This window comes from Colossoma macropomum, unplaced genomic scaffold (assembly GCF_904425465.1).
Source record: "Colossoma macropomum unplaced genomic scaffold, Colossoma_macropomum, whole genome shotgun sequence".
Lineage (NCBI taxonomy): Eukaryota > Metazoa > Chordata > Actinopteri > Characiformes > Serrasalmidae > Colossoma > Colossoma macropomum.
This window is the reverse complement of record NW_023494789.1, coordinates 28,493,503-28,516,701: the sequence shown is the minus strand read 5'-3', so window position 1 is coordinate 28,516,701 and position 23,199 is coordinate 28,493,503. Positions and strand designations below refer to the sequence as shown.

Sequence of the window (23,199 nt, the reverse complement as noted above, 5' to 3'; positions counted from 1 at the left end):
TGGCACATCAGCGAGGGAGGGCTAATACATTTAAAAGATTGCTCTTTAAATGATGGTGGAAGCTGAGCATGAAATCCTGTGTATGAATTGTTCATGACATACGGTTCAAAAATGTGTGAGCACGGTAGAGAAGGCAGGGAGCCCCAGAGCGCTCCACTGGCAGTACAGACCAAAGATACCGAAGTGCTGTGAGAGGACTGGAGCTAGAGCTTGTGCTGGAGACAGCGTTACAGCACATCTGTTTCGCTTCATCCTCTGAATTGCTCCTTTCAGCTCCTTCTGCCGCCTGCTCTCTGCCATAGTTTTTCTCGTTCCCATTTGACATTCTACTCCTTTTGCTATTGCATTTACCTTCGCTCTCTTCTCTAGGCCATCTTATATTACTCTCTTCTTTCCTTTCCTAGTTTCCGACCCCCCAATTCCATTTGTATCTTCCTTGATGACTTCCTTTCTATGCGTATGCATCATACTTAACTATGTGCTTAACTAAATGCTCTCTTGCTGAAGGAAGCAAGTGAAATATTTGCAAAGATAATAGGACTGGTTGATTAGTCTATTGCAGGGATCAACAACATGTGCCCCGTTTACTGCCCAGCAGAATTAGATTTTTAGGTAAAAATAAAATAATCCTTCTTTGCAATAAAATAAAGCTCTGCTGACACAGTTTGAACAACAAATGGGCTGGAGTTAATGTAGCCTATAACTGCTAATTCACCAGGCTTTAACCTTATAGACTGGCGCAAAGACTGCTGGTCACATAGCAAAACAGACAACAGTCTTACCTAGCTAGTAGCTAATGAAAAGGCAGAGAGAAAGATTTAAGTTGAACATTAATAATTTAAAGACAAGTGGACTTATTTACATTTATAAGCACTCTGGCTGGTTTCCTGATACGTTTAGTCTACAATTAGAAACTGTCAAACGCTAAAAAGTTGCAAAGCTGAGGTCAGCTTCTCGTTGACCAGCATATTGTTCCCATTCCACCTTAAATGGTGCAGCAGTTACATTCTGGCGGCTCAGGCACCATTTAAGGTGGAACAGGAAAACTTGAACAAGAAGCTGGCGAATGACAAGCTGACTTTAGCCTCATGAAAAGTCGAACGTTGAGAGACATTTTACAAGAAACTATTTCACTTTTGAGGAAAAGTTTCCTGCTGGAGATGCGAGATAAGCGGCTTTAACTGAGCTAAAGCTCAGATAGCAAACTAAGTCTGCGTTTTTGTTTATAATATATTTTAGCCTGTACTAGTACATTAGCCTATACTGAGACATATTTACAGTCAAATTACAGCCAAACATTTGGGTTGCCCCTGGTCTATTCGATAGTTCTTCACCACAGAGTTTTATTGGTCCATTTTAAAGCAGAAATTCTTGCTTTCCCGCCTAGCAATACCCAGACTAGGAGCAGCACAGTGTATCCTATGCAGCAATGCAGCAGCACCTGGAGCAGTAAAGGTTAAGTGCCTTGCCCAAGGACCCAACACCAGGCTGGCTGATTCAAGGATCCTGGTTGCTGTTGCACTTCTCTTAACATTAGACCACCTGCTGTTGTGATAAAAAATGTATTTCAGAATAAAGACATGGCACTCTCTGATGTTGAAAGTTCTGTAGACTCCTTTTCTCGAGTCAAATCAAGAGTTTGAGGGGATGCTGGTTGAAGCGTCCCTTGACCTTTCTAAGAATCAGTATGGCCTTCAAGAACAAGTGACTGGAGGTATGAGGGTGTTTTTCTTCCCAAGCACTGGATGAAGGGATAGCCACTAGGGATGCACTGAAATTTTGGCCAGAAGAAGAACTTCTCTTTTCTTCAGGTTGGTCATGAAGCCCTCTTCAATATGCAGAATACAGCCAAATAGCCTGAGCAGAAAGTCTCTGCTAGCACAACGATGTCATCTGTAGCCACAGTTTATGAAATGCCAAAAAAAGTACAAAAGACAGTGCCATAGTGCAAAGTATAACTAATCATAAGAGAATTAATTGACTTGGATGACCAACCATTCCTTGATGTTGAGAACATTTGATTTCTTGGTACATGCTGTAGCCTACATACATGCTTAGAGAAAACGGTACAAAACTGCCACTGCTATGATACCCCTCACATTACTGAGGTGGTACCCTAAAGCAGTGGATTCTTAAACCGGTCCTTAGAGACTCTCAGGTGGTCCACAGTTTTGCTGTATCCTTATGTGTTAAAGGTTAGGCTGGAGTAAAAATCTGGACTATTTGAGAACCAAATCCCTAAAGAGGAAAGATAATCATACCAAGTTCCATTGCAATTATAATTTTTAAGTTCTGTTGACTCCACACACCATGTGACTCCAGGCATTTTATTATATTTCTCTTTTGAAAACATTTGGTTATGAAAAAAAGTACAAATACATTTACTCATTTAAGGTGCACAGTTGAACCTTAAGACCATTATTGTAGCTTTGAGGGTGTGTTAACATTGTTTGTGCTTTGATTAAAAAATGTTTTTTTCTGACAGTGTACTGCAACAGTTTTAGATTGTCAGTTTTTATTTATATATTTATTTATTTTTGTTTTTGGTTTTTGACCCAGTGCTCAATTTCAGTTTTGATTGGCCAGGAATTTTCATTTCAGTGCATCACTACTAGCCTAAATGCTATTTTGTTCTTTCTTTTAATTGAAAGAATTTTCCAACTAGGATTTCTAGTTCATACACTCTGCTTTGTCCTGCCACAACCATTGGCAAAGTTTGGGGTGGGGCAAACAGGGATAAAGGGCCTGAGTTTAAATCTAAATTGTAGTATAGAATGTGTCAAGAAACCAAACATTCTCGACAACAGTGAATCCAAGTCATCCAAGACAATGAATTACATTATTATTAGTTACAATCTCATCATGGCGTCATGGCGAGAGGAATTTGTTGTATAATTGCTATAAAGCAAATGCACAGTGCAATATGTCTTTAAAAACAGTGTTAATAGTCACTAATTCATGCACAGAACTCAGACACCACCTACAGTCACAGGTTTTTGTTTTTTCCATCTCTCGCACCTCTCCTCTTCCATTCTTTCTGGTCATTTGCCACATCCTCCTCTTTTTGTTTTGTTCTCTAATCTTTTCCTTGCCTCACTCTTCTCCTCAATCACCTGTCTGAGGCAAGATTAATATGTATAGGGGTAAGACATGAGAGAGATATCTGGTGGGGTCCTAACCCTGCCAGCTGGGCACTCGCTGTCCCCCAAACCTCTCTCCACACATCTACTAACAGGGGACACTAACTTCACATTACCAAATCGGATTACTCGTACAGAAAACAACACTATCAAGAGTCTCCCTACCTCCCCTAAGGTCAGACAGGCTGAGTGAGCATCGTGTTCCACAGCCGAATCAGAGTCTCAACGCACCAGCCCACTGGCTAGTGTGTGCCCACTCACCCTGCATTCTGCCCTCAGGCTTTATTGCTGTGGGACACAGGAGCATGTGGATTAGAGAGAGATTGGGAGTGAGAGATTGGAGAAAGAGAGAAGTAGTGATGGTGTAAGTGATGCTGAAGTGTGATGACACCTCAGCAGGCGCCTGGCAGAAGCCTTAAATTATCAAGAGGGCAGAGGGAGTAGGGCAGGGCTCAACACAGTGATTCAGCCTGATCCTCCACAAGCAGCCTGTTAACGTTTGGTTAGTGATCCTTTATTACCACATTTGTTAATTACAGGCTGACAGTGACTTTATCTGGACTGGTCTGAAATGGCCTGTAAGTTGCATCCCAAGTTCTAAGCAGATTCCTTTACAGCTGTGTACTATAGACTAAAATCTCCTCTGAAAGCACAGTAAGGTTCTCATCATGTCTCTGGGGAAGCTTGGTCTAACTCTACCACAAATAGAATGTTGTTGGTGTCTACATACCTAAAGGCCTGTTCTATCATGCATGAGTTCTCGCAGCTGTAATACCTGCTGGTATTGATGTTTCATGTTGAGAAATGCTTCTAGCATGTGGTCACTTGATTCATCAGTTGCAAGCAGACTACGTCTAAACTATATCAGCGGGCAAGATTTGACTGAAAAATAGTCAAGATAAACCAAAGGAATTGACCAAACCATGCTCCGCCCACAAATGTGTTCTTTCATATAGCAACTGCATGGCTGGACAAGCTTTGTAGAATCTTGGCAAAAATCCCATTCAACCTAATGTGTTGTTGTAGTTAATCAGAATTGGGCAGGTTGGAAACAACAGTGAATTTTCCACAATAGCAACCTGAACAGCATAATTTGACACAGGGGAAAAGGCTTTTACAACCCATATGTGCGTATTTACCAGGAACAAAAATATTTAAAAATCTGAAAAAAATAAATTAACATAACAAATACATGAGTTCTAAATGAAAATAATGAAAGTAATTGTAAGTAAAAGGCTCTCTGTTACTTGTCTATACTCTGTGATCTCTGTAATTGGAATATATTCTGCTCCCATTAGAGTAGGTTGAACAGCTCAGCAGACAGCTAACAGACTCTTTCAATAATATTAAAAGGTAGATTTTCATTTTTGATCCAGTCATGGTGAAAACCATTTCATGATGCATTGAATTGTTTCATATATAATCATAATCAAATTAAAGAGTAGATTGAGGAGATTTACACCTCTAGTAATTCCTGAAAGTCTTCAAAGAAATAACTGATGAATAAGCCTGGAGTCTAAGGGGTTAATGAAACATGGGCTGTTTGTGTTGGTGTTTCAGTCTGTGGCTGAGCAAAAAAGGTTTCTCTCTCCCTTCATGTCTTCTCCTCTCACCAGCGCTTTACTGTCAGCTGAATTAACAATAGTAATTGCTATAATGTAAGACAGAGAGCACTCGACAGCTAATGGTTTGGTGTCTGCTCTGTCTTTGATTTTGATTAACATTGAATTTTATTAACGTTTGTGCCTAAGAACCAAAATAAACTGAAAAAAAGCAAAACAAAATCAGTGACATGATGCTGATGAGAATTTGTATTTTGACAAGTGTTCCGCAAATAAGGTATTTGGGGAGTCAGTAGGGAGGCTGAAAATGTCACTTTTGTATGAGAGAGAGGGAGAACGCCTGAGGGAAAAGCAAGCATGCTTCAGTGTGGTAGGACTGAGGGAATCGGTCCAAGGTTGAATGAGGCCAGAATGAAAGAGACAAGGGGAAGAAGAGAAGCTTCTGGTGTGTCCTGCTTTGGCTGCACAGTCTGCTACATGGTGGATGCTGTCCTGTGTCTATGACATGAAACAGTTCATAGTCAGATTTTCTTTTCATTTTGAACTCATATCTTCAGTTCAACCTGAAACAAGCCTTACAGTTCAGCAAGCTAATACATTAATGCATGAACTGGGCTAAGGATTATATTCAGTAGGGAAGGACTCTTTGTAGCATTCTGTTTGGGACATAAAGAGCACTCATGTAAGGGCTTTCCTCTCCCCTAGAAATCCTATGCAGCACTTCCAAAGTGTTCCCACATCCACGCCTCAAACCTCCTACCTGCCATTACATGCTGTCAATACAGACATTTAAATTTAGACTTTTCCCTTCACTCTTAAAACAAAGCTTCTTAGCTTATGTATACAGTTGTTGAAAATGCAGTTGGTATAGAACCTTTACATCAGTGAGGGTTGCTTTGAAGGGGAATTGCACCAATTTTTCAAAATGTCTGAATAATTCAGTGTTTCAGATGTAAACAGAGTCATTCAGAGTGGTTTAGTGTGAAATGGTTCATTGCAGAGACTTAGATGTCTTTACAGTGGTGATGATAGGAACCAGGGGTCACCATGTCTACAACACAAATTTAGACATTTTACTATCCAAAACCACCAGGCAACCTACACGTGTCTTTTTATATGGAATGCTGACGATGTTAAAATAGTAGAAAATAAGTTTTTTTGGGGGACTATTTTGCCTTACAACACCATACATGTACCCCTCCACCATGAATGTTGTGAAATAAATGGATTAAAATACGTTTCAAGCCAAAAACTTATCACAAAACTATCATAAAACAATGTGTCAGACATTAGGCAGCATATTCATAATGATTTTTTTTCAATGTAATAACTTTCTGTGATGGCGGACGTCTCGTTCCTATCACTACCACTGTGAATAATTCTGACTCTGTAAGTTTCTCTGGAACACAGCATTTCATATCAAACCACTCCGAATGACTTTGTTTACATCTTAACCATTTAATTATGTAGACATTTTTAAACATTGGTGGAGGTCACTGTTAAGACTAGGAGGAAGACAGGAAGCACAGCTTCTCCTAAGATTGTGTCATAACACAACTCTAAGATAAGATAAGATAAGATAAGATAATCCTTTAAAATGGTTAACAATGCATCTCTGTTGCTCATTACTCATGCTGCAGTTCAGTATGTGTCTGATAGACAGTTTTCAGTACACACTTAAAAAGGATGGCGCTTCAAGGGTTCTTTGGTAAAGGCAGTGTTTCTCTTTAGAACCATTTCATGATTAAATGGTTCTTTGCATGGTGAAATGGCTCTTTGATGGAGAATGTGTTGTACAGTTGTGAAAATAGTTCTATATAGCACCAAAAAAGGAAAGGGTTCTGCTATTGTTACAATGTCAACAAGAACCATCTTTTTAAGTGTAGTCTGCATGAATGTATGTGGATACAGTGGAAGCACAGCCCTTAGAATCCTGTTGAACTTGTCTTTAGTGCAAGTTAATGGCAGATCCAAATATGCACTGCTTTAAAGCGGCAAAGGTCAACACTTAATGGACAACAGGCTTTTACATCACCATTCTGGGTCATGCTTGGATGCCAGCCTTTACTGGTAGTCCATGAGGCTAACATAAGCGCTTTTTGCATAAAAATCACCTCCACATTTACTATACTAGATGCTTTTACCAATGTCCTTTTGTCCCACTTGGAAGCTCGGCTTCTGTATGTGATGGCTGGTGGAGCTTTTAAAGGGACGAGATCTCTTAACAAACTAAAATAGTCTGCTGTTTAATATGTGCCAGTCACAGTTGCTGGGGAGTCCTTCAGAAATTAGCATCACTGTTGCTGGTTCAATAAACTCAGATGTTTTTATGGTCTTCTTAAATTGCCATCTGGAAAATAGCTTGGTCATTTTCATTTTGCTAAGTTAACCTGTCAACCTTATTTTAAAGGATTATCTAGAAAATAAATACACATTTAAACATTCAGTTGAGAAAGAATTATTTCAATAAAATAAAATTCGACTACAGTTAAATGTATGATTGTAATATGCTAGTCCTGTGCACCTTTTACAGGTTTATATGATGAAGGAAACGGAAAGTCTGATATAAAGAAAAAAGCCACTGTCTCTCTAATCTCTATAATATCAAGAATAAAGTTACAATAAATTAATATCCAGAATACCTCATACCTCAGAGTTAGGGCTAGGACCAGGATGAGGGTTGGGGTTAGGATTTGAGTTGAGTTGAGGTTAGGATTAGGATTAGAGCCAGGTTTAAAGAAAAAGAAAAGTTAAAGAAAATTATGGTCAATTTAGTAGATATATAGCTGAATGTGACTTAAGAATCTACAAAGCAACTAAAATGGACTATCCAAATAAAGTGTTACCCATGTCTCATTTATAAAGATTGAACTTTAAAGAATCATCCACTGAAAGGAGCTTCAGAGCAGGCATTCTCAACTTTTTTCACCTCAAGGTCCATCTTTTTAGCATTAAAAAGCATGAAGGCCCAGGAAAATTTGGGTATTTGGGTGTCACAATATATGATGTGTGCAATTGAATATAGAATACCAACAGATTATGCTAAAATAACCTTGTTTTATACCTGAAATCATGCAGAATGGCAGCAAATTAAGCAAAGGTTTTCACTCGTGAGTAAACGGTTGAAACTTTGAAGCAGTGCCTTTTGTTTACAGGGGCAAGGGGCAAAAAGCTGCTTTGTACACCATTGTTGCCTGGCTTGTATTGTTATTGTTTACTGTTGGAAAGCGTTTCTTACTTCTTTCTTATTATTAAGTGAATTATCCTTACACAGATTTTCACAACAAAATGGCATCACTGGCCCACTATAGAACACTGGCTCCTCTTCAGTATTGGACCAGTAGAGGTGGTTCGAGGCCCAGTGGTTGAGAATCTCTGCTTTAGAGAACCAAAAGTGATTTTTCCATGCTGTCACTCCAAAGAGTTTCTGAATTTTTAAGCGTGTTCAAGTAAACAATACTACCAGTGGGAGTACAAACAGTTTATTGTGAAATTGCTCTATGAAGTAGGATTCAAAATCATACACAGAAAGAAAATATCCTTTGCTCTCTTTTCAGAATTCAAAGCCTTTATTATAGCTTGGCTAAAGTGAAATGACAACACACGCTTATATAAAGGTTCCTAAATGTTTCTTGGCTTTGATGCATGGTTCTAAGGATCTTAAAAGCTTTAAAGGAGACATCCACCAAAGTGGTTGAGATGTAAAAAAAGTCATTCAGAGTGGTCTGATGCGAAATGGTTCATTGTTGAGAAACTTACTAATTCGGATTTCTTTACAGTAGTGGTGACAGGAACCAGAGGTCACAATGTCTACAACACAAATATAGCCATTTTATTTACTATCCAAAATGATCATGTGGACCTCTTTTCATATGTTATTTTGATAAAATAGTTGAACATCTGAAAAAATACGTTTTCTTTGGGTGTTATTTGCTGCATGCACCTCACCATTATTAGTACATTTGACAAAATGTGTATTTCAGACCAGATCTTAACTCAAAACTATTTTAAACAAGGCATACTATTTTTTCTCAGGCATCAGGCAGCACATTCATAACCATATCATGTGATAACTTTCTGTGAGGTAGTTTTTCAGACGTCAGGTTACTATCACTTGCACTGCAAACAATTCTGACTCTGTAAGTGTCTCTAGAACTGACCATTTCACTTTGAAACACTCTGAATGGCTTTGTTTACATCTTAACCATTAAATTATGGAGAAATTTTGAAAAGCCAGCGGAATTCCCCTGGAATTCCAGATCCAGAACGTCTACATTATGTGCAGATTCTTTAAACTTTATTCTTCACAAATGCAAACCTCATTTACCAAAATAGTTCATAAAAGAATCATCTATTAAAAGGTTCTTTAGGAAACCAAAAGTAGTCAATGACATGCCGTTTTGACATCTTGCAGTGATGATGTAATGAAGGAGTATTAATTCAGGCCAGAGCACGCTGACCAGACATTCTCAGACAAACACCAAGATTCTAATGTTAGCAGTTGTTCTAGAATGTTGTGTTCAAACAAAAGCGATCAAACAGCAGATCTCCATTACTGGAAAAACGAGGAATGAAGTCTTGTGTATTTTTATGGACCCAGTTTAGTCATTGCAGATTCCATCTGTTAGCCATGTCTCATTATGCTACCGAGCTGGGAGGGTAAAGGGCAGCTCTTGCTTCCTCTGAGACATGTGAAGCCAGCAGCATCTTCTCAAACTCGATGATTGGACAGCTCAGCATGCTTGGAGGAGAACGCTAACAGATGCCCAAGTTGGCTAGTATCACACTTAGTGATGGGAGGGGAGTTAGGGCAATCCTACCCCTACCCCCTTCCCCCAACCAGGGAGAGTGAGGCCAATTATGCTCTCTTCGACTGCTGGACACGGATGGCTGTGACATCATTGGGGATCAAACTCGCAATCCCAATGATACGGCCACACAGTGCTCATTTAGAGTGAATATTTACTTTATATTATAAGAAAAAATACATAAAACCACTGTCATAAACAGAGGGAGCCAGACAGCCGTATCAATTTTACAATATAACAGATAATATAACAGATCATTTCATTAAATTACATTTACTTTGCACATTCAAAATAATTTAAGATATTAAAAATTACATTAAAAAAAATGATGACAGCATAATTCTTTTTCAGTCTCTGCTGTGTGCGTGACTGCTACTTTAAAGAATTAACACCCCCGCTTACACCTCTCTGGAGCCCGGTCACACACACACACACACACACATGGCTGTGAGGCTTCTGAATTCTGGAACAGAGAATAGCATACTAATGGAGGGTTGTCAGAGAAATCCTTCACTCCTATCAAAATCTTCTCACCTCCACCGCTTTTTCTCCTACTTCCACTTCCTTCATACTTCAAATGTAGCAAGAGCTTTTTTGCTGATGCCAATGAAGGCAATGTTTAACATACTGATCACTGTGATCAAGTGCTCTATATTCTCTGCACAGCATGCAGCATGAAATAGTGCAGTGTTTGCCACAACTTCAGTAACTTCGTATGACTTTTTGTCCATGGTCCTTCCCTGAAACTCCAGTATGTTGAATATTTGAGCAGTTTTAACCTCCTGTAATTAAACAAGGGTCACCTGGCAATGTTAATCGACATTAGCAGATGGTCCAGGATCCTGTGATCACATAAATGAGTTCTGACAGTACCAGCAGCTGTAAGAGGAAACCCTATGGCAATGAAAGCAAGTCTACTTTGAGTCTTATGTATAACATTCTCAGTTTGTGAGATGATAGTAAAACTTTACTGTAGAAATCTTCAGTGTTACCAGAATAAAACTGCTTTGTGGATGCTTGTTTTTTGTCTGATGTCCTATTATTATTATTATTATTATTATCATTATTATTATTATTGGGCCTTATTCACTAATCATTCCTAAGAAGAAATTTCTTCTTAAAACCCATTTACGCAGGTTTCACCAAGATTCTGACATTCACCAGTGTTTTCTTTTTGGGATTTGTTCTTAGGTAAGAACAGAATCTACACACACTCAAGAGCACAAAGGTGCAGACAATTCCGCAGTTTAAGAACACATCATGAATCTGACATACTTTTTCTTAGAACCTTTCTCAACAAATTTAGCACAAAACTAAGGAAGATATTGATGAATTAGGCCCATTATTATTATTCCCCCTAAACAACTGTTGTTATGGCTCAGGCCTTGTCAAAATACCTACAGTGCATAATTCACTTCAAATGATTTTTTTTTTTTGGATCATTTTTTTGCCATGTAATAGAGCTCATGTTTAGCATATTAGCCAAATTTTGATTAGCTGTAACACAGTCCAGCTTGGTAGCATAGCATTTTAAACTGGAAACTCAACATTATGTAGCAACTCAAAACAGTTCTAAAAAATTAGGTTGAATGAGATTTTTCAACATTGCATTTGTGGGCAGAGCATGGAGAGATCAATTTAAAGTTTTTCCTAGAACCATATGAACCTTTCAAAAACTCCTATTTAAAGTATGTGAAAGAAGAGATGTTGATGAATGAGGCCCTTTGACTGTAATGTCAGATACATCAGTAGGCTGTGCCTGTGATGTTTGTCATTATGGTTCATGATCTCCTCTTTTTGCTTCTGCAGTTAAACCGACGGTCATCGATGTTGATATCTTCGTTAACAGCATTGGACCTGTGTCCTCAATAAATATGGTAAGTGTAATGGATTTTGCTCTGGACTTTGCACACTCTGAATGTGTTTTAACACATGTTCTTTCAACTGAAAACCGCTTTCAAAACCACTTTTACTAGCTTTGTGGGCCAATCTTAAGTGTACCCCAGTTGGAGTGGAGGCTGTGTTTTTGTGAATAATTGAAAGCAGAGCTAGTGGCAAGCTGTGCCTCCGAAAGTCTGAGTTCAAACCCAAGCTTAATCAGCCGTTCCCCTGAGGCCCTGAGAGTCTGACCTGAAGGAAAATGGAAAACAGTCAGATAGAAATGGAGCGATAAAATGACTGCATTTTCTAGGCAGTGGGAGGTAGTTGATAAGATTGCATGATTAAAAGGCACAATCTCAAAGAATCTTCACTAATAAAAAAAGAACATCTGAAGAACATCTGAATTTGATGTGACTCTGTTTGGGTGGTCATAAAGTTTGTTCAAGACATTATGATATTGGCTACTTGCTGGATAAATGACACGTCTGCCAATATGCATAGAGCTTCAATCCACAAACCGATAATTAGACACTGAAGAATGGATGATAGAATGACTGAGCCTGCACCATAATACAGATTCCAATCTATAGCTTCTAGTACGATGATTCCAGTTCTGGACTGGTCTTTTGCCCTCATAGTCAGAATACACTATTTCTGGATCCCCACCTCTGGGACCTCCAGGCTACACAGTTTAATAACTCTCTTTCTCTGCTTTTTTTATTTTAAATCTCAACAGTTGTTCTCATAAACATGAGGCTAATAGTAAAAAAACAAAACAAAACCCGGGAGACGGTAGGTATAAACATTCTGAAAAGCTGCCGTGCATTGAATGAGGTCATGTCAAACTGGTCACACAATTCTGGCAATGCTCGAAGGGAAATATGGGCACAAACTGGGAGGAAGGTGATATTGCATAAAGGATTTATATTTACATGTCACTGCTCAACGCTTGAGCATCATTCTCCCAAATGGAAATTATCTCATAGCACATTGGTGACACATGAAAAGCAAGCTCATCTCACAAACAATGATACCGTGTCCTAAAGTACATATTTATCCATGGACTGACAGTGATTGACAGCGACGCTTGCATCAAAAGCTATTCCTAGACAATTTCATCCATAGCTGGCTTACCACACTGAAAGATGCTGATGTAGGAGCCTGTTACATTGCTGTGATATTGAGAGCCTATTACATTACTGTGATTATTGTAATTATTTTAGGCTACTTAGCAGCATCATTACAGCCATGGTCTACTTCCTTTCACATCCATTATGTCAACAGCACCATTCTCATGAACAAATTGTGATAGTTGTCCTTCACTCAGCCTCCTCTGAACTTCTCAATTACATCATCATTAACTGATAACATGTACAGCTACACCAACTATGAAGGATGTAAAGTAATTCCCCCTCATAGAGAAGAACTTTTTATTAACCTCTTAAAATCCCAGCTTTTTAGCCTTCTAAGGCTTATTATTCAGTAGCTACAAATACGAAAATGGAAACTGGTTAAGTTACTAATAAGTTATAAGCGTGTAATAAATGTTTGTTCCAGCTAGTGAGTCCTGGCCATTTAATGAGGTTAAGATATTTTTTGCTAACTAGTGTTGGTAGTTAAAAAAAGTGGTTTTCAGCACAGAAACATATTGTTTCATAATAAAAACAACAACAATAATAATAATACATACAATTTATATAGCTCCTTTCACAAACCCAATGCTTTACAAAGAGGAGGGAAAAAAGACCTAACACTTTGAAGAAGAACTTTAAAAGAAGAAAGGACAGAGCAGTCACAAAGAGATTGAGATAGAGAGCCCCAAAGTTTGGGAGCAGTAGCACTGAAAGACCTGCCACCCACTGTTGAGAGTCTTGTGTGTGGGACAGCAAGATGTCCAGTGCCAGAAGATCTGAGGGAGCAAGAGGGACGGTACTGATGAAGGAGTTCACCAAGGTAAATAGGGCGAGACCATGAAGAGCTTTAAAGGTTAGAAGGAGAAGTTTATACTTAATACGAGAAGATATTGGTAACCAGTGAAGCTGATGGAGGATGGGAGTGATGTGTGCAGTGTGCTTGGTAAAAGTAAATTTTAGCAATTTAACAGGGAGACCACTGGACAGGGAGCTGTAATAATCAATGCAGGACAAAATGAAGGCGTTAACCAGCATTTTGGCATCAACATTGCTGAACAGTAGTCTGAGTCGTGCAATGTCACACAAATGGTAGAATGCAGTCTTAGTAAGTGGCTTCACATAAGGCTCAAATGAAAGTGAAGCATTAAAAATTAATCCAAGATTTTCACTGACTTGAACTGATTTAATAGGAATGCCATCTACATTCACAGTGAGACTGGAGAAAGTGGATCAAGATGAAGTTCATTATCTGATGAAGCATATTTTGTATCTACTATGTGGTCCAGAGTTGAAGGCCAGATAAGTAATATAATTTTCATTGCATCTTTGTACTCCAACAAAGTGAATTGGAGGTTAAAGTGCAGAGTGCTGGCTTTAGTTTGAATATATTTACTTTTATATTGAGTGAACTCTGTAGGAATTGCATCAAATCACACTATACATAGTCAAGGATGCTGGTAGTAATTTTGGGCCTGAAAATTTCATGCATTACTTCACCTCATTTGCCTTAGTAGAACTGTTTCAACATTAAATGTGGCACATTTTACTTTGACCATGCTATCGTCTCCAGCGCGCAGCAAATTGTGAATATAAATACAAGTTCCATCATTGCATATCAATATACTGTGTGCAGCTGGCTGAAACTGTGATGTTTGCTGCTTCTCAACAATGTTGCATCTTGGCTGTTGAAGCAAAACTCATTAATTCATTTGTTTTGACTAATATTGGACAGATATATGGGAGGCTGGAGTGTCCTTAGCACATATGGCGAACACTGGACTATCTTCTACTTAGTGTTCACTTTCAAGTTAGACCTTTACATTTCAGTGATAGAGAGAACAAGACAGCAAAACACAACAGCAGAGAGATCATTGTACTATTGATTTATGTGGGGAAACTCAAAAATGCTAAAATGTGCAGTAGGACATGGAGTTTTGTTTAGACAGATCTGTCACATTCAGAAGTGTAGCTTTGGGCCTCATGGACAATAATGTGTCCAGCTCCCCAAATAAAATAAAGGAAAGTAAAAATTTAAGGCATTTATTACATGTAACCTTCTTCATGAGATTGTTTGGTGCACATTTAGGGGTTAAACAGCTAAAAATGAGGAGAATGTGCTTTAAATCATCAATCTTACTCTATTTTATTAAGGATTAGACTTAAACTTGGTCTATGTTCAAAACAGTCAATGTGATTAGTGGGAAATTCAAAAGATAAAAACAAAAAAAAAAACAATTACTGTCATTTTCAGTAAAACTGCTCAGCAAATGGGCATGGTTTAATGGTTGGAACACCTAATAGCTGCCTATTTTGGTGAGCTCACCTTGTCTCATGTCCTCAGTTGCATCAGAAAAGGACAAGATGCTGCTCTTTCTCCCTCAGCGACTTCCTCTGGAACTAATAGTGTGCGTTTTACAGGTTAGCTGCTGGGCTGAGGCTAACTTTTGGTTATGATCACAGAAAGACTGTTTAAAAAAAGTTTACTTGCTGTATTGAATCAAATCCTGTCTTTCTTTATTAGCTTGTGCTTGAAAACAAAGAAAAGAAAACAACATGGACAACGCAGTCACTATTGTTTATTACTATAATAACAGAGAGTATAGTATAATAACAGAGAAATTAGAAACTAAAATGAATTTAATTCTGAGGTTTTTGGAGGGCCCCCAGTCCAGGGAGTCCCACCAGATCATTTCCATTAGGCCTACTACAGTTACATTAGCTTTTATTTTGACAGCTCTAGTATCTTAATATCCCACCTTTACTTCTGAAATGCTGGATGAAATACTGTTTTCCCTATTTTTGCTGTTCTCCTTTTTTTCATTTTTGAAAGCCTGTTTATGTTTTGGTGACATCTTTATTTGAAATAAAAATAAAGTCTTGTTCTTCTTACAGACTGTGACTGAGCTAAACCACTAAATGTTTACACAGAGGGGCCCAGTGGAGGGGTGACAGGATACTGGCTCTGTATCTAAAACTAGTCTTTATTTATTATTTAATGAATGAAGCATTTCAATGAAGAATCTTTCAGCCAGCCTAAATCACATGCGCACACACACACACACACACACAGTCGCTTTGGGCCCCCAGAATCATCATAATCTGTCTCCCAATTTCACAAGTAATTAGACAATTGCCAGCATTTGTTTCTTGGCCAGCTATGTGATGTTTCATCATCAATTCGTGGACAAGAGAGTTTATAAAAGATCTAGAGTTGTTTCTAGATGTGATATTTGCATCTGGAAGTAGTTGCTTTTGTCTCTCAGATGAAGACCAAAGAACTGTCAGTACCAGTAAAGCAGGACATCATTAGGCTGAAAAATCTGAATCAATCAGAAGCCCAGACAAAAGTGTATGTGCAGATCAGTAATATGACCTAGCAGACCGTAGAAGACTACAGCAGTGGATGACCTCTCTGCAGAATGTACATGTGCCGTAGACTAACATAAAGAGAAGAATACACCAGCATGACCTCAGAAGATTCACCACAAGATGTAACTCAGTGGTAATCCTCTAAAACAGGATGCAATGTATTGCTCATAAAAGTCTCTTGAGTTCTGAGACCAAGTCTTATGGACATGAGATGAAGATTGACCCCTTAAAGGGCCAGGGCCTGCTGGTGGGCCCAAAGTTTCATTATACACTTCTATAACCTAAGAAAAGCTCCACCCGGTTGCTATGGGGCCCCTGTAGCTACTGAATAATAATATTTAGTATGTAGTAAGCCTGATATTTGAAGGGGTTAGCCTCTATTGGAGTAATAGAATGATGAAAATGTGGAGAAAACAAAATAACTGCTCATGATCCAAAGCCTAACACCTCATCTGTGAATCATGGTAGTATGTGTACAGTTTCCACTGGAATTTGTCTTTATCATGTGACTGGCAAATGTGCCAGCAGAACGGATTCTCAAACATAGAAAACCATCTTGACTGCCCCGAATCCCCAATTATGTTTTTTTTTTTTTTCAAGGCCAAAAAGTGAATTGTTCTTGACCGGTCATGTCAATCACCACACCTCAACTCCATTCAGAACACATTCTTGAAGACAAGTTTGAAGCCAAGACAAGATCAAAAAGGTGCTCACATGTCTAGAGATATGTATCTTTTGCAGACTATGTGCTAAGAATACATCAAGAATTCAACCAAATCAGTTTTAAAGGATTTTCAACCAAACACTAAATACTGGAATTAATTTAAGTATGTCACTGTGTTCAATTACCTAAGCCCTCAGAAATGTCAGGGACTATGTACAAAAAGGGCTGTTATATATCTATTTGATTATCTCACAATTCTTTAACCCCTAGACGGCAAAGATAACAAAAGTATGGTGTAATTTCATATTAATTACTTTTCATTCATATCTCATTTACACAAGCACTGACATTCTGTCAAAAGTGAAGATTCAACACATTCAATCAACATCACATTTGTGTTTGTACAGTTTCAATTTGATGGAATATTATTGATCTATGAACAGTCTCGTTTTGTTTTTGACACCAAATCAAATGGAAAAAAATTGGAACAGACTCAAACCTGTCAATACAGAATATAAGTCGAATGGAAATGCTATTTTTTACGCAACAATGCCATTAAACGTGTGTTTGTGTGTTTATGTTTGAATATCATATCAAAACGAGAGTAGTGCGGTAGTAAACTCTTGATTTCCAGGGTTGGGAGGGTTAATTTAAAAATGTATTCTCTTACTGATTACCTGTTAAAAATTTTATTGTAACCAATCTAAATGATTACTATATTAAAGTAATGCAATCTGATTAGTTTCCATTAATTTTGGATTACCTATTTTTAAATAAAGATGTTGAATTAAATAAAGACAAGACAAAAATACTTTCAACAAGACTTTTTAACAAGAATTTAAACACACGTCAAACACAAAAACTGTTCTATGAAACAGAGTGATAGATTATAGGTGACTTAAATATTTTGCAGCACAGAAATAGTCACTGATCTCACTTTTAGCGACCAGTGACCAAACCTACTATATGAACATATTTCAAACATAGTATAATTTGTTTAAGTTTAGACATGTGTACTCAAACCTTGAAAGAAAAAAATCAGTACACTCAGACTAAAAGCTCTGAGACTAAAACACAGAGGAACAGGTGATCAGTGTAGAATGATTTAATACACTGGATCACATGCAAAAGCGTTAAAGACTATACTTCTGTCCTAAGACTATTCCTTATTTTACTTATTTGTTAAAAATTGTTGTTTCCCATGCCAAAGTCAGAAGATCAATCAGGTAGAAATCTTATTTTGAGACCCCTCATCAACAATAATCATGAATAGAGGTCATTCTAAAATGTCTGACTGCCCATCATTTGTGCTCTATATGCTGAAATGCTGTACTGGATTATATGGGTTCATGTCGGTACATTGTGTTCAGACTTTGATGATCATAATTTTAGACACTCAATCAACTCTCAGCGGTTTCAGTCCACAGGAAGTTTAAATAGACATTAAAATAGGCATTAAGTCGTCTTAGTTACAAACAATGATAATTTACACATATTAACCTTTTGCATACTTAATTTGAAAATTATGGTGGCTGTGACGTGCAAATAAAAAACAAGCTGCAAACGCAGAAAACACTTTCATCAAAATGACAACATGGGCGCCGCATTTAACAAACACTGCAAATTCATAGACACGCTGCAAATTCAGAAAACACTCAACAAAATGATGACACCGACGCTACATTTCACAAACACGCTGCAAATACAGAAACACATGCAACTTCAGAAACGCTGATAAGCCAGTCACAACACAGGTGTGCTTCTGGAGGACACTCAGAGAGGACAGAGCCATTCAGACTTTTACATTCTATGCAGGACAAACATTCAAAGGTAAAAGTAAGTTAATTTTTATTTGAGCAGATTACTACTATCACTGTATCGTAATGGGGATTAGCTGTAGAGTTTAACTGTAAACATTTAAACCAGTAATACCAAACAACTACCACAGTATTGCTACGACATGTCAGATAGCAAACTAGCCAGTCAAGCTAACCATGAACTTGGGATGTGAGTGTCCATGTGTCAGTAGTCATATCGACTTCCGTCAGTGATTTTCCATCATAGATATTCAATCCGCTTTGAGCCATTTGAGTCTTCCAGAAGCATTCGTGTTCTGTTGTGGCTCACTTCCGTTGTGTTGTGACTGGCTTTTGTAGCGTTTCTGAAGTTGCATGTGTTTTTCTTTATTTGCAGCCCATTTGTAAAACGTAGCTCCTATATCGTCTGAAAGTGTTTTTAATTGTACTTTAAAATACAGTCTTGATAGCCACCATAGAAAACTACTGAAGAAAGAAATCATAAACTAAAATCATAAACTAAAACAAAACTAACTTTGTCACTCACAAGACTTAAATCACTCACTTTTCATGTTTCAGTCTGTTAGTTAAACCTGTCAGCTTAAGTTTCAAAGGTTTGATTCGTAGCCAGGCAAACTATGGAATTTTATGGAACAACAAACAGGGAACAAAGAGTTTACAGTCTGATCAGATCAGTCTGCTGCTGTAGAATCTGGTGCTGTGGAATTCCTGGTTAAACGCCGAATTCAGATATCTTCAAGAAAACAATGCAGATCTCAGTTCTGACAATAAAAATAAAAAACTATAGTTTGGCTGAATAAAACACAGTGAACTGCTGTCGGGCGGGGAAGTCTTCAGAATTCCCTCCTGGCAGCAGCACTGCCTCCCCCCTTCCCCTTAAATTAAAACTCTTTAAATCTACACAACTCATGTGACAGATTTATCATTAAAACGGCAACTTTCAGTGAAATACAACGAGTTTGCATTTGAATGTAATCCTGCTGGTAATCTTTCTGTTTCTGTAATGTAACTGTAATCTGGCTTTTTTACTGTAACTATAAAGGATTACGGTTACTTTTCTGTATCCTGATTACATAATGCTGTTACATGTGTTCCGTTACTACCCAGCCCTGTTGGCTTCTAAGGATGTACCTCCTTAATCAGTGTTTTCATATCTAGTGTACTGGAATATAATTACTTACAGGCTGCACTATATCATTATTAATAGTGTTACAATATGTTTTATATTGTATTGTATTATCACAAAAATGTAACTGTATTATAATGCTGACCCGGCCCTGAGAGCATGAGCATGTATTGATCTCATATTATTATGCTCCAGTAGCTTTTCTGAGAACATGAATAACTGCTTAAAAAGAGGAATTTTAACAACTACCTGAAGGACCTGGCTGTATTGATTCTCGGGCCACATAATGCTGTCTGTGGGAGCACTGTTTTAATGCCCTGAGGGACATTTTCTTTCAACAGCAAAGCCTGTCATTATCAAAAGACAATTTCAAAAGACAATGAACTTTCCAAGGTTGTTCCCTGTTCTTCCAGTGGTGCTGGACAAGACTCTCTTTACTCTGCACTCAGAATCTTTCAACAGTGTGCATACAGAACAAAAGAGCTGCTTTATAAGATGGATGCAGACTTGTGTTAAAGAAATCAATGGTGATTACAAATCACCAGAGATGCTTGGCATGTCACAATCTGGCGATCTTTCATTTCAGTTTATTGCACAGATCTTATGAGATGGTAGTGCAGGAAAAGAAGAGGGAAAATGCTTATATTTGCTCACATTTATAGGTGTAGCATCACTATATCTCCCATCTCCTAATAACTCATTTATTCTCCCTAACAGTCTCATTTTCTGGCAGAAGTCCAGACATATGATGATGCTGTAGAACAAGTTTGCATTTCTATGTTCCTGCACAGAGAGCTAATTGCCTAGGACTGTAAATGAGATGTTGAAAGGGTTCTTTGGAACAAGAATGACCTTTGGTTCCCCAAGGAACCTTTCTATAGATCTTAAAAAAAACACACAAGCTCCTGGTTGGTGCAATCATCTAAGCATTAGCCTCATTGTTGGGGATATCGAGTTCCATGTTGCCATCAGTGGCCACAGCTTAGGGGATAATTTGCCTCCAATGATGTTGCATTTACATCAGTTTGAAAAGATGCAACAAACAGCTTCATATCTTCAAAAAAATAAGTTAATTTAATTGTCAATGTAAGTTAACCAAATGTTTTTCTAATCTTAGTTATTTTGGACCATTTCTATTGGACTGTTCATCATGAAAGTTTGACACAATGTAAATGGCAACTGACTATCTAAATTATGTAAAAAATGCCAAAAACAGATACAAAGTTGTGTTCTGATAGCAACAATGTGCTTGCCTTCACTCTCCAAGCTTGGTAGCATTGTGTGATGGGGGACCTAGCAAGTGAGTAAAATTGGCAATGACCCATAAAATTGGGGGGAAAACTGTGTTTAAAAAAAAAAAAAACTTACAGAAAAACACACAAATTGAAATCCTAAAAGGTGCATTAGGCATTTTTATTACATACAAGTCGGAAAATATGTAGAACATGATAAAAAAAATCATTATTTTAGCAATGTAACAAGTGTATTATGTGGTTGTGAAACCCCATTTTTGAAAACTATGGACTGGAGGGCTTGTCTGTGTTTATACTGACCTTCTTCAGGTCATTTTATCCACAATATTCCTAAGCCCCAGCGCCAAATACAAACCTTCAGGCAATCCATAAACAGATGCACTAAATTTGAGGCTCGCTAACAACAACATGTTGGGCATTTCAGCACAACAATAAACTGAGGTGATTTCGCTTTATCCTTCTGCCACAAAAGGATGGAAGAATGATATGAAAAGCTTGGAGGCATCATCTTAGCAATGATGTCAGGTAGGTTCTAGTGAAGACAGTAAATAAATATGTTTACACAAAAGCAGATATTGAGCCTAGCCAGAGCCTGAAGAGTCCATACCATCATGATTGGGTGGCCACTGCAGAGACAGGAGAGGTTCACACAGCAGGATGCTTGTGCATTTTTTGGAAGTTTAACTCACAAAATAGCTTCTCATTAAGTGAGATTAAATCACTTTAGTCATGTTGAATTGTCACGTTCATTGGCAGAGTCGTCAAATCTGTGATTATTGGATGTATGCAGTGGGCATTATAGTAAATGGACTGGCGTAGGTTAAATAAATTTGTGTTTTGAACAAATGAATGAATGAATGAATGAATGAATGAATGAATATTCTTAGTAGCCACCTTTTGTACAACTGGGAAGCAATGAATTGTCCTGTGATCTGACTATAAAACTGCTTTCATTACCACTTTTGCAGTTGATGGAAGGAGAATCACCAGGGAGCAGTGCACTCCAGCTACTGATTTAGCTTTGCTCAGCTAGTCCCAGAACTTCTTAAAGACATTTAGCCTAAATTGTACAACAGTTAGTTCCGGCCACGCAAGCTGATTGGTTGCGAAGCGTTCTAACCGTGCTGTTATTTCGCCATAACATCATGTTATTTTCACAAACACTGTATCACTTTTTTAAGTTCTTATTTTTTTTTTTTTTAAGTTCTTATTTTTTTATTTTTTTAAGATCTTTTTTAAGTTTGTATTTTACTGCTAGAGTTTGAGTGTCTTCAATTTGGACTAATGCACCTTTAAAGAAGCAACAGTGGTTCTTCCATGGCATTACTCCACAGAACCCTTTATTTTTTTTACCCGTCACAGTTTTACAATTAGAACTTGAAGAGAAAATGTGTACAACCAAGAGTAAACAGTCATTGAGTATTTTCAGGCATTAATTTAAAGCAGTTCATGTTGATCTGGCCTGCTTTAGATTAAAAAGGAAGTCTTGATGAAGTGTTTATAGCCAATAGTCATCCAGTCTCCACAACAGGCCTGCATGTCCCCTTTCCCGCTGGCGTGTGCCTCTATTTTCAGGGCTGTGCTTTATTTGCATTGTGTGTAAACTCTTGAAAAGCAAAAATCCACCTACGCTCAAGGCCACCATGCTGATGATTCCAATTTGCTGTGTGCGGTGTCACTGGGGAAGGGATTTGTTGTGCTGAGGCAGAGGGACTGAATTGATAGACTCAGCTCCAGAGCCCCAGCGTGCAGGACGCATTGTGCTGGGATTCAAATGGATCTCACACGTGGGCAGACGCACTGTCATCAGCTCCCATTGCAGAATGTTTCCATGTTTTAGGTGCCATTAAAGACACGCGTCTCTCTCCTTTATGGCGTGACAAGCTAATTTTCACCAGCTCAGTCCTGTCGGGAATTCATTTATCAGTTGTCAGCCTTTTATTGTTTTCGATTTTAATGGAGTGTATAATTAAATAGCATTATGGTGTCTCAAGGAAACAAATGAAGATGGATTCTTTGTGCTTTCTGAATGAGAATGTGCGCCTTGCAGTTTTCTGATCATTATAAGAAAAGGAAAAAAAACAAAATACATCAAATGATAGAAGCTCAAGAAAATGAAAGGTGTACAGTACTGGATCTTAGTCTTTTAAGTATTTAAATGCGCTCATAATTACAGAACCATAAAATGTTTTGTTTTACCTGGCTACTTCCATTACTCTTTCTCCTAATTATTTTAATGGTTCTCTATTCGTCCTCTAATAGCATGTGTCATTTATGTACATAAATAAGTAAAAGACAATTACCAAATCAGCACAAAACCTGATTTAAATGTGATGGACATGGAATACTACATGGGCAATTTACTTACAATTAAATGATCAGGACTTCATTATTCAAGGGCACGCAGGGACTGTAGGTAAGCTAATAGCTTTAATAATCAGTATGC

The 23,199-nt window shown here is 37.9% G+C and overlaps 1 protein-coding gene across 2 annotated transcripts in view; it reads left to right on the top strand.

The window, feature by feature from the left end:
- Positions 1–23,199, top strand: part of LOC118808231 (gamma-aminobutyric acid receptor subunit gamma-3) — a 157,143-nt gene that overhangs the window by 31,648 nt on the left and 102,296 nt on the right. For both annotated transcript variants that reach the window (XM_036570735.1, XM_036570736.1), the window contains exon 4: positions 11,320–11,387. In XM_036570735.1, the coding sequence (XP_036426628.1) occupies positions 11,320–11,387 (68 nt within the window). The remainder of the gene's footprint in view (positions 1–11,319; positions 11,388–23,199) is intronic.